This window comes from Urocitellus parryii, chromosome 6 (assembly GCF_045843805.1).
Source record: "Urocitellus parryii isolate mUroPar1 chromosome 6, mUroPar1.hap1, whole genome shotgun sequence".
Classification (NCBI taxonomy): domain Eukaryota; kingdom Metazoa; phylum Chordata; class Mammalia; order Rodentia; family Sciuridae; genus Urocitellus; species Urocitellus parryii.
This window is the reverse complement of record NC_135536.1, coordinates 28,560,852-28,572,144: the sequence shown is the minus strand read 5'-3', so window position 1 is coordinate 28,572,144 and position 11,293 is coordinate 28,560,852. Positions and strand designations below refer to the sequence as shown.

The 11,293-nt window shown below is 41.8% G+C and overlaps 1 protein-coding gene across 2 annotated transcripts; it reads left to right on the top strand.

Moving 5' to 3' along the window:
• Window positions 1–1,301: 1,301 nt before the first annotated feature.
• Window positions 1,302–8,813, top strand: LOC113191538 (acyl-coenzyme A thioesterase 1-like). 2 transcript variants are annotated; one of them, XM_077799518.1, is made up of 4 exons: window positions 1,302–1,897; window positions 4,674–4,876; window positions 7,386–7,573; window positions 7,686–8,813. In XM_077799518.1, the coding sequence occupies exons 1-4, from the start codon at window positions 1,441–1,443 to the stop codon at window positions 7,963–7,965; spliced, it is 1,128 nt and encodes a 375-aa protein (XP_077655644.1). In that variant the 5' UTR covers window positions 1,302–1,440; the 3' UTR covers window positions 7,966–8,813. The 2 variants fall into 2 exon arrangements, with proteins under 2 accessions (XP_077655644.1, XP_077655643.1); XM_077799517.1 differs by having other exon boundaries at window positions 1,316–1,897; window positions 7,386–8,805.
• Window positions 8,814–11,293: the final 2,480 nt, after the last annotated feature.

Sequence of the window (11,293 nt, the reverse complement as noted above, 5' to 3'; positions counted from 1 at the left end):
TAATTCTGGAGACAGCATGTTATAGATCTGGGTATGAGGTTCAGGCTTCAAGTCACTGGACAACACTGGCCATTGTGTGGGGCCACCCTCCTCTCACGGGGACAGAGCACTTTCTATGGCTACTAATTCTCTGTGGATCATGGCCCTCCTGACAGCTGGCCTGGATACCACCTACTTTTTCATTTGAGCTCCCAAGAGAGAACTCCCCAGAGGAAGGGGCTCTGAATGTCCTATCCAGGGCAGGCCACCTCCTTAGCTGCTTTTCCCTCCTGTGTCAAAGAGCTACTCCGTGTGTCTACACAGCAAGCTGGGCATCAGGGAAAGGGAGGCAGGAGCTTTCTGAAATCTGAGTGTCCATTTCAATTTATGTGTTGGAGATTGCAGCAACCTAGGAAATTCTCTGCAGACAGAGGATTCCCAGATTGGGTGACAGCCTATAATACTGTATTTCAAAATTCGCAGCAGTGATTACTTCATTAGGTGAAATGGGGAAAAGGTCAATGAAATCTCAGAGCTGGGGCCTAACTTGATAACTTTTTATAAGATAATAATTTAATGACATAATCTGTCACAAATGACAGGTGTCCTGAGCTGTATGGTTGGATTTAGACTAAGACAGGCCATTGGTAAGATATTGTAGTGCTAGAATATAGAAAAACTAAAGTAGAGGCCTCCTAAATGCTAGGTAGATGCTCTACCAGTGAACATATTCCCAGCTCTCTTGCTTACTTTCTTCCTCCCTCCCTCCCTTCGCAGCCTTCCTTCCTTCCTTTCTTCCAATGTTATCTATGCTTTTGTAATTAGTAATTTTATGAAAAGCTTTTCTGATGTCCAGTTTACATGGACTACTTATTTTCTAACTGAATTCTGAAACTAATACTGCCCATGACTGTATCTGCAAGTGGATATGTACTCTTTCTACTGATGCCATAGTGTTCTTACATGTTAGCTCATTTAATTGCCTCCACATATCTTTTCAAATGAGGAAACTAGATTCAGAGACTTCATCGCCTTCCTTACTAAAGATCCACACTAGAGGGCAGTCAGACAGGACCCCAGGCGATCTGATTCTATAATCATCAAACTGTTCTGGACGCAGGAGGGATCAGGGCCCTGTTGCTCACAAATCACCTGAGTTAGTTACCTGGGATGTCTTTGCAAAATGGAGAATTTTGGAACTGTATGCCTTCCAATCAGTCCTTCTACCCGTATTTCGACCTCACCACGCTGGAAAGCAGGATTAATCATTACTCTTAGTATTACTCATCGCCATCCAGGGCAACTCCTGTACCCTACAAACACTAGGGGGCCTCGCACAGCGGATCGCAACCAATATAATATGCGAAGGATTCAGTGGCGACTTCCTTTCCGCGACGCCTAGAGACGCCAGGCCGGGGTCAGGAGTCCTCCCAGCCGTCCTTCCCTTTCTCCCGGGTGAGGATGGCTGCGACACTGATCCTGGAGCCCGCGGGCCGCTGCTGCTGGGACGAGCCGCTGCACATCGCCGTGCAAGGCCTGGCCCCCGACCAGCCGGTCATGCTGCGCGCGTCCCTGCGCGACGAGAAGGGCGCGCTCTTCCAGGCCCACGCGCGCTACCGCGCGGACGCGAAGGGCGAGCTGGACCTGGCGCGCGCGCCCGCGCTGGGCGGCAGCTTCGCGGGCCTGGAGCCCATGGGGCTGATCTGGGCCATGGAGCCTGATAAGCCGTTTTGGAGACTACTGAAATGGGACGTGCAGACGCCCTTCGTGGTGGAGCTGGAGGTGCTGGATGGCCACGAGGCTGACGCTGGGCCACTGCTGGCCCGGGCGCTGCACGAGCGCCACTTCATGCCGCCCGGTGTGCGGCGGGTGCCGGTGCGCGAGGGCCAGGTGCGGGCCACGCTCTTCCTACCTCCAGGTGAGCAACCTCTGTCACTGTTACCCTCTGCCTGTGCTGCTTCATTGGTGCAGTGCCTGGACTTTCTCCCTTTCTCCAACCAAAGTCTCCTAGCTGCCCTTACAAGTCAGTGGTCACTGGGAAATTGCAGATCTTTCAGATTATGGCTGGGTTAATGTCCTGGTCCCAGAGTCAACAGCAGGAGCAATATTGGAAGTTACTTAGAAAAGGGGGAATATCAGACTTTGTCCAAGCCCTGATGAAATAGAATTTCAATAGTTAAAAGACAGGCTCCCCCACTGTGGTTTTGAGCACATTCAGGTATTGTGACAAGCTGGTCTCCTGTGGTTATTCAAGCAGAGTGCAACAGCAGCAGCCCAGCAGCATCACTGGGGAACTTGGTGGAACTTAACCAATTCAGAAGGATAATGAATATCACTTGCCTACTCAGGAATTAAGTCTAATTGTTACACTCTAGTGATTAAGATGTGGTGATATAAGAATGGACTAATAAGTTATAGGATAGAATACACATTTCTTAAATTGATAATACATATATGAAAATATGGAGTATGATATAGTAGCATAAATTATTGGGAAATGGCAGTATTATTGAGATTTATTTAGATCCGTACCTCACATCATACACAAAAATGAATTCCAGATGGATCAAAGATCTATATGAGAAAAACAAATGTAAAAGTTATAGAGAAAAAAAATGTGGGTATCCTATAACCCTATACAGGAAGGGTTTCTTACATAGACTCAGAAAGGACCAATAATAAAGGAAACTGAAAAACCCCGGTGAGACAAACAAGAAGATAAAGAGATAATTATGTGACAGAAGATGTTACAATACATATAATAAGGGATCAGAATCCAGAATATAGTAAAGAAAACTTCTACAAACCAATAGAGTAAAACATAAGCTTTGTAGAAAAATAGGTCAAGGAATATAAAATTGAATTTAAAATATAAACAGGAAAAGAATGTCAATAAGCACATGAGAAAATTCTCAACAGAAATATCCTTTTTAAAGTACTGTGGAATACCATCTCATACCTTTCAATAAGGCAAACATTTTTAAATGATGGTCAAGTGTTGGTGAAGATGTAGTAAAACAAGAACAGTCCATATTTCTGGTGAGACTGTGCAGTAACACAACTTTGGAAAACAGCTTGGCAACTTTTAGTAAAAATTGAAATCTACATATTATATAAATAACTTAGCATGAAAATTGAACATATAGTCCTAGCTAAATGCAGCTGGAGTTTAGAGGATGTGTGTCACTGCAGTGCAAGTAATAATAAATTGCAACAACTTTAATGATCATCAAAAAAGGAAACAGATAAATTGTGCTATGTTTACTAACATGTTATGCATGGTGCAGAGATTCCCCACCCTCAGTTTGGAAAGAAAGACAATAATAATCTGAGCCTTTGTTAGTTATAATCTTACTACAAAAATAAAGATCTGGAAATTTGTGACAGCAGGTATAGAAGAAATGTGGACTCAGTTTTTGATGGCAATCATGAAAATCATAAGCATAGACCTAGAATGTGTAAGCACTGCCTGAGATTTGGAGTTCTGTGATAGTAAAAGCAAAAGTGACTCCATTTTGTTTAGTAACTCCATTTTGGAAAACAACCAAGCCAAGTAGAAGGGTCATGACTAGGGCAAGATGTTCTTTTCCTTTTGCTATAGAAACCTTTAAGAACATGAAACTACCTAATGGGGCATTGTTTCTATAACTAGGGTAATGGGGCTTTGTTTCTGAAACTGGGGTGACTGGGCTAATTATGATTGGCTAAGTGTCCCTCCGCCTGACTGCACTCTCCCGCTTCTGTAACTTGGCTTGCTTGCATTGGCTAGACCCCCAAACATCCCTTTTGCAGTTTTCAGGCTTATAAGGAGCACCCTTGCAATTGATTGGGGCTGATAAGGGAAACAGCTTTATGTTCTGGTCATTTGCCACCCGTGCTTCAATAAAGGCTTGATTCGATTATTTGTGAGTGGTCTGGAAGTCAGTTTCTGAAACCCAGGGATGAAGCTTTAACTATAACAGTTCTTTTCCAGATGTTTCCAAGATGACCAATGGTACCTTCTGATGTCACAACTCATTTTTTTTTAATTTGTATTGAGGATTGAATACAGGGGTGCTCCTGAGCCACAGCTACAGCTATTTTTATTTTTTATTTTTAGACAGGGTCTTGCTAAGCTGCTGAGGCTGAGATCAAACTTCTGATCTTCTTGCACCAGTCTGTCGAGTCGTTGGGATTACAGATCTGTGCCACCTCAACCAGCTTAGTCATCACAATTCCTGGAAATTCAAATCAATTCAAATTTAGAATCACAAGCATCAAAAACAAACTCTGGGTTACCTAAATAGGAAAGGAATTTATTGTAAAGCCATTGATTAAGAACAAAGTTGAAAGGAACACTGGGGATCAGGATCAGAAAACTGAGAGAATCCAAGGGAGATTCTACCACTCAAACAAACCTGGACAGGCCATCACTGAAGCTGGATGCTTGTGGCTCCTGTGGACTCAATGACAACACTGCTGACCTGAGTGAATACTAACCTGTGTTAACTCTGTCACTCATGGGAATGAGACCGGGTCACAAGGGAGGTTGGGTCTCATGCTTGCCTTTTGCAGTACAAGGTAGAGCCAGGGAAACAGGAAAGGAGGCTTTGGGTGCTCAGCACCCCCAGCCTGCCCCCCTCCTCACACCAAATTAATGAGAGTCTGATTCCAAGTAGTTTGAGGACTAGCTCTATGCTCTGTTTCTTTCCAAGGACCTGGGCCTTTTCCTGGGATCATCGACCTGTTTGGACTTGGAGGTGGCCTTCTGGAGTACCGAGCTAGTCTGCTGGCTGGCAAGGGTTTCGCTGTGATGGCTCTGGCTTATTATAACTATGATGACCTTCCCCAGAGCGGAGACATCTTTCACCTGGAGTACTTTGAAGAAGCCGTGAACTATCTACTTCATCACCCCCAGGTTGACTGATCTTTTAGTTTATTGATTCCTAAATACTTGCCCCAGACAGGGTCAGATTTTCAACCCTGTGACCTGAGAGATTTACTCTATGACAAAATTAAATATTCAGCTTCTTACACATTTACAGATAAAAGTAAATATCTTTTTTTTAAAATTTTTTTTGAGTTGCAGACGGACACAATACCTTTCTTTTATTTATTTATTTTATATGGTGCTAAGGATCAAACCTAGTGCTAGGCAAGTACTGATAGACCCAACCTGATCTTTTCTCAAAATTGGGAGCCATCTCACCACAAAGCCATGAAAAGATAATTTTTTGGCTTTACTATAAATTACTGCAAATTCTGTTTGGAATGCCTGCCCGTGCCTTGAACTCACCCATTCCTGGCTCTCTGACCAGATAACAGCCCTCTCTGAAACTTTAGTGACACCTCATAAATATTGGCCTTCCCTGGCCAGACAACGACCCTCTCTGAGGCTCTAATGGTCCTCATAAATTCTGATGTTGAGGCCAGCAAAAAAATGTAAACTACCATTAGTGTGATGCTTGTCAGAGTTCTGTTATCTGTAACCCCCCTTTGTGTAACTTTCTGGGCTATAAAGCTGGGCTGCAGGAAACCTTGGGTTGCTGTCTTATTCCCACTGTTTTGGGAGGGAGAGGCAGCCCAGCTGGTCAAAATAATAAGCTTGCTTTAATTTGATTTTAATTGGAGTCAGTGGTCTTTTCTTGCGTCCTGGTCTAACAGTGCTCTGCCACTGAGCTACAACCCCAGCCTAAGAAAAGTAAATTTCTGAGCTAGGACAACCCCACAGGGCATAGAATAAATAGGGAAACCTCAGGTATGAATTCCAGGTAAGGGTACTTAGCATCCCAGTATGCCCAGTACAGTGGGTTTCCTGGGACACAGACCAGGATAGCATCAGGCTCACCAGGAGGGTTGGTCACCTCAGAAGTGTCACTGTTTTCTGGCTCTGAGAATCTGTGTCCAACCTCCAGGAATGTTACAAAGAGTTAAATGATCACACTGGTGGAGCCCTTGAAATGGGCAGGTACTCATTCCCATGGCAAAGGATCTGGGCACAGTGGGTACAGAGTGAGGAAGATCAGGTTCACGTCCACATGAGCTTAGAATATAATGTGGGAACAGGGGAGAGAGGGCTAGGAAACAAGGAAACTTAAAATTCCAAGTGCTAACAAGGACACTAATGGGGCACTGATTAAAAAAGAAAACAGTGGGGCTGGGGATGTGGCTCAAGGGGTAGTGCGCTCGCCTGGCATGCGTGCGGCCCGGGTTCGATCCTCAGCAACACATACCAACAAAAGATGCTGTGTCCGCCGAGAACTAAAAAATAAAATATTAAAAAAAAATTCTCTCTCTCTCCTCTCTCACTCTCTCTTTAAAAAAAAAAAAGAAAACAGTGGGGCTGGGGTTGTGGCTCAGTGGTAGAGTGCTCGCCTAGCATGCATGAGGCATTGGGTTCAATCCTCAGCACCACATAAATACAAAATAAAGACATTGTGCCCACTTAAAACTAAAAAATAAATATATGTATATTTTTATAAAGTGGAGTGGATGGGACTAGATAGAGCTCAGGAAGAGCCTCAATTAACAAAGATTTAAATGCTGACTATTAGTATTATTAGTGGTGGTGGTAGTGTTGTCAATTGTCAGGAGATAATTCTAGTGATTTTTAAAACATTTTGTTACCTGCTACCATTTACGTGTTAGAAACAAAATACATACAGAACAAAATTAATTATGATTAGTGTCAGATCAATGTACGTAGACTGATACTTTGGGTTTTTCATACATACTTGATTATGATTTCATACACATACATATACTATTTGTCTGCTAGGTAATTGATTCCAATATTCTCTAAAGAAATAACTATTGGGCTGGGGTTGTGGCTTAGTGGTAGAGTGCTTGCCTAGCATGCACAAGGCACTGGGTTCAATCCTCATCACCACATAACAAAACTAAATAAACAAAATAAAGTTATTGTGTCTATTTTTATCTAAAAATATTTTAAAATAAAGAAATAACTGTTAATTTCAGGAAGAATTTTTTTCTTTGAAGCCTAGGCCTTTTCTTCCCCAATACTTTCATGGGCATCCTAGAGCCTTACTTACAAATGGAATGTTACTTAGGTTCATCTTAAATTTCTTTGGACTACCACGAACTTCCATGAGTGCAGGGCCAACTAAACACCACACACTACATAGCAAGCAGTTTTGGGATTTGAAAGCTTCTTATTGATAAGCATCATGCTCAGAGCTCTACATGTGGTTTCTCATTTGAACTTCACATGGATTTTGTGGTATAGGGTTGAGCCTTATTTTACTATTAAGGAAACTGAGCTTAAAAGAGGCTGAATAGTGTTTCCAAAGCTATGATATTGATAGAGCCCAGGTTCAGGCGCACGTCCACCTAACTTCTAGGTGGGCACTGCTCACCCTACCACACTGTTCATGATCTCATTCTCCTTTTCTTCTGTCCATTTTCAGGTAAAGGGTCCAGGGATTGGGCTGCTTGGGAATTCCAAAGGAGGAGAACTCTGCCTTGCCATATCCTCTTTCCTGAAGGGCATCACGGCTGCAGTCATAATCAATGGCTCTGTGGCCGTTGTTGGGGGAAGCTTACACTACAAGGATGAGACGCTGCCCCCTGTGGGTATCATGAGAGATCGAGTCAAGGTGACCAAAGATGGCATCATGGATGTTGTGGAAGCCCTGAAAAGTCCTTTGGAAGACCAGAAGAGCTTTATTCCCGTGGAGAGGTCTGACACCACCTTCCTGTTCCTTGTGGGTCAGGATGACCACAACTGGAAGAGCGAGTTCTATGCTAATGAGGCCTCTAAACGCTTGCAGGCCCATGGGAAGGAGAAGCCCCAGATCATCTGTTACCCAGAAGCAGGGCACTACATTGAGCCCCCTTACTGGCCCCTGTGCAGGGCTGCCCTGCATATGTTGGCAGGTGGTCCTATTGTCTATGGAGGGGAGCCCAGGGCTCATGCCATGGCCCAGCTGGATGCATGGAAGAGACTCCAGACTTTCTTTCATAAACATTTGGAATGTGTTGAGGTGACCATCCCGGCAAAACTGTAATTTTCATTTGCTCTCTCCTGAGAATAGTTGCCACAGTTTGTGTGTCTGGATCCTGTTTCCTTTTTAATAAGTACTTACGGTTTTTCCAAAAACACATTTTTATCAACTGCATCGCTTATCAGTTTAGGATTGGAGTCACTCTGCAGAAAACAGGAAACATAAGAGGTAGAAAAAGCTTCCTTCTCACTCTTACACACCATGCAACTGACAAGGCTTTAGCTCTGAAAACAAAAATGAGTAACACTGATGAACAGTGCTTGTGCATAGTTGAGAGTTCAACAGTTGTTTGCTAAATGTCTGATTAATAAGTAAATGATTGGCTACCGTGTAAGAAAAGCATATACAGTGTCCTTCATGTCTGTGAGTTCCGCTTTGTAGTTTCAACCAACTGCCAATCGAAAATATTTTAGAAAAAAATTGTGACTGTACTGAATGTATACAGATGATTTTAATGTTAGTTTCCGTAAACAATATAGTTTAGAAACTACTGACCCAGGATTTACATTTTATTCGGTGTTACAAGTACTCTAGAGGTGACTTAAAAATACACAGGAAGATATGTGTAGGTTATATGCAAATACTACATTATTTTATGTAAGGGATTGAGCCTCTGAAGATTTTGGTACCTGTAGGCATCCTACCCAAACTCCCACAGATACCAATGGATGACTATAATACCAGAAAGGTTATAATGTCCCCTTTGAGTTTCTTCTTTTAGAATGGAAGCAACACCTTAGCCATAAACTATTAGTTGGATATAAACTTAATAAAAATTTCCAAATCAACTATATTTTTGTTCTGTGGTATTTTCTCTTTGGATGAATATGAATTCCCCTAACAAAAAATTTTGTTAGATTCCTGTTTATATATATAAACACTTATGATTTTGTTGTTTCAAAAGCCAGCAAAACATTTTTTTAGATGAATTACCTAAGTTATTTGAAGAGTGATATATAGGAAAATAAAAAAATATATATGTATCACTTAAGATGAATAGATGAGGAACTTAAATATTTCTTAAACTTTAATTGTATTTAAACACCTCACCAGGCACAGTGGTGCACTCCTGTAATCCAGTTACTTTCAAGTCTGAGACAGGAGGATTGAAAGTTCTAGGCCATCCTGGGTAGCTTAGGGAGACCCTGTCTCAAATCCCAATAAAAAAGGGCTGGGGATAAATCTCAATGGTAGTGTGCTTGCCTAGCATGCATTAATTAGGCCCAGTATTTAATCTTCAGTTTTGCATCCCCCCCCCAAAAAAAAATCCTTTAATTTATGCTTATCATAATCTGTTTCCTTTTATCTTTTTACAAATCAATTCCTGATATATATATTTTTTCCCCTGAAACTCAAAAACAGTGTTAACAAGAGCACAAACACCACCTTGTTTGGTTAATAGATGACAGAGAACAATTCTGTTATGTCAGGTAACTTAGTCAGAAGTTAATAAGTGATGCTCCATGGCACAGTCTTTGCAGTGGTGTCTGCATGGATTCCTAGTGATAGACAGATCCCTGATCATTTCCTCTTTACTAGCTATACCACACTCTTCTCCCTCACTGGCCTTACCAGCAAAGTCAGAGAAAATCCTGTAAATATCTGTCTCAATAGGTAAAATCTCCTATTTGTATGTCATGGTGTTGCACATGGTTTACTGGGAAAACTGGGAGCAATAAGTAGAGCTGACGGATTTTGACAACTTGCAGTTTGGCCAGAAAAATGAACATAAAGCTGGGACCAAGGAAGCTATGCTTGTTATGAGCCTTCCTCCACTAGGCCCTTCCCCCATGATGTGCTGCCTCATCTTGGGCCCAGAACAATGGAGTTGGTTGTCTATGGACTGAGACCTTGGAAACCATGAGCCCCAAATAAAGTTCTCCTCCTCTAAGTTGGTCTTGTTGATTGTTTTGGTCACAGCAATGCAAAAGCTTACCAAGACAGTGTATAGCTCATAATTTCTTTGACTAGGATCTGAACATCCTCCCTAAACCAGACGAATGTCCTATGAGCCTTAGGAAACTTTCTGGGATGCACAGCCAAATATCAAGGCTGGTGGTGGAAACAGAACTAGGTTAGGGATGACTTCTCTTCATGGAAATTCCTCAATACAGTGGCTTAAACAAATCAATTATTAATTACTGTCTCAAAAAAGTCCAGGTTGGTCACCCAAGGCAAGGATTAATTTCCACAGCTATGACCATTAATTACCAAGCTATGACCATTTAGTCTAAGGCAAGCTAATTACTCCAGTTCTTGTTGTTACATCCAGGTCTGACCAACTGGAAGAAGAAAGGGGCAGAGGGAACACCCTCTCCCGTGAGAATACTTTCCCATATTTTCACATTCCACTTTTGCCTTTACTAATGGCCAGAATTGATTTTGTTTTGTTTCTGTTTTTCGAGGCGGGGAAAATCACTCAGTTTCCCTGGCTGGACATGAATTAGAGATTCTCTTACTTCATCCTGGGACTGCAGGCACATGCTTGTTCACCTGATTATGGCCAGAGTTTTATTACATGTCCACATCAAGCTTCAAAGTAGGCTGTAAAATGTAGAATTGATTCTTGGTAGTGATGTACTCATAAAATATGCAATCCAGCAAGACATTAGCAGAATTATGGGCATTTATGTAGCTAATAATATAGCTTTAAATATGTAAGACCTTTTAGTAGTGCAAGGAGAAATGTATAGATATCTCATAATCATTGCACCAATCTAGCCCTTCCCTCCATTTTTCTTTTTCCTATTAGGATGTCAGATATTCAAGACTGGGAAATTGAAAAGCAAATGCACTTATGGAGAGAATTAAAAAGGGACCATGCTTGTGCAGAAAAGATATCAAATTAGAAGATCTTAAGTTTACACCCTTGGCACAGACCTAACCCGACATCAAAATGGCAATACAACATACCAGAGCAAACCCAGTAAACTGTGGAAGGTTGAGAATTTGATGTCCAAAATTAACACATGATGATATTTAAATTGTTCAATTTTCAACAAAACAATAAGGCATACATAAAAGAAAGTATGGCCCATTCTGAGGGAAGAAAAATCAACAGAAACTGTCCCTGAATAGGACTTGAAGGCAGATCTATTAGACTACACTAAGTGAGTAAAAATGGTCATTTGCAGGGAGGTCCTAGAATCTCAAGATGCTAGGTAGTACAACTGAAAATCTAAACTTGGCTTTTGTGTGGCTTTCTAGCCTGGAGAAGTTTCTAAATCTGAGGTTACTGTATGGCAAACCATTTTTCTTACTGCAGTTTTGTAAATAATCATGCCTATCTGAGAAAACTAAACTAATTTTTA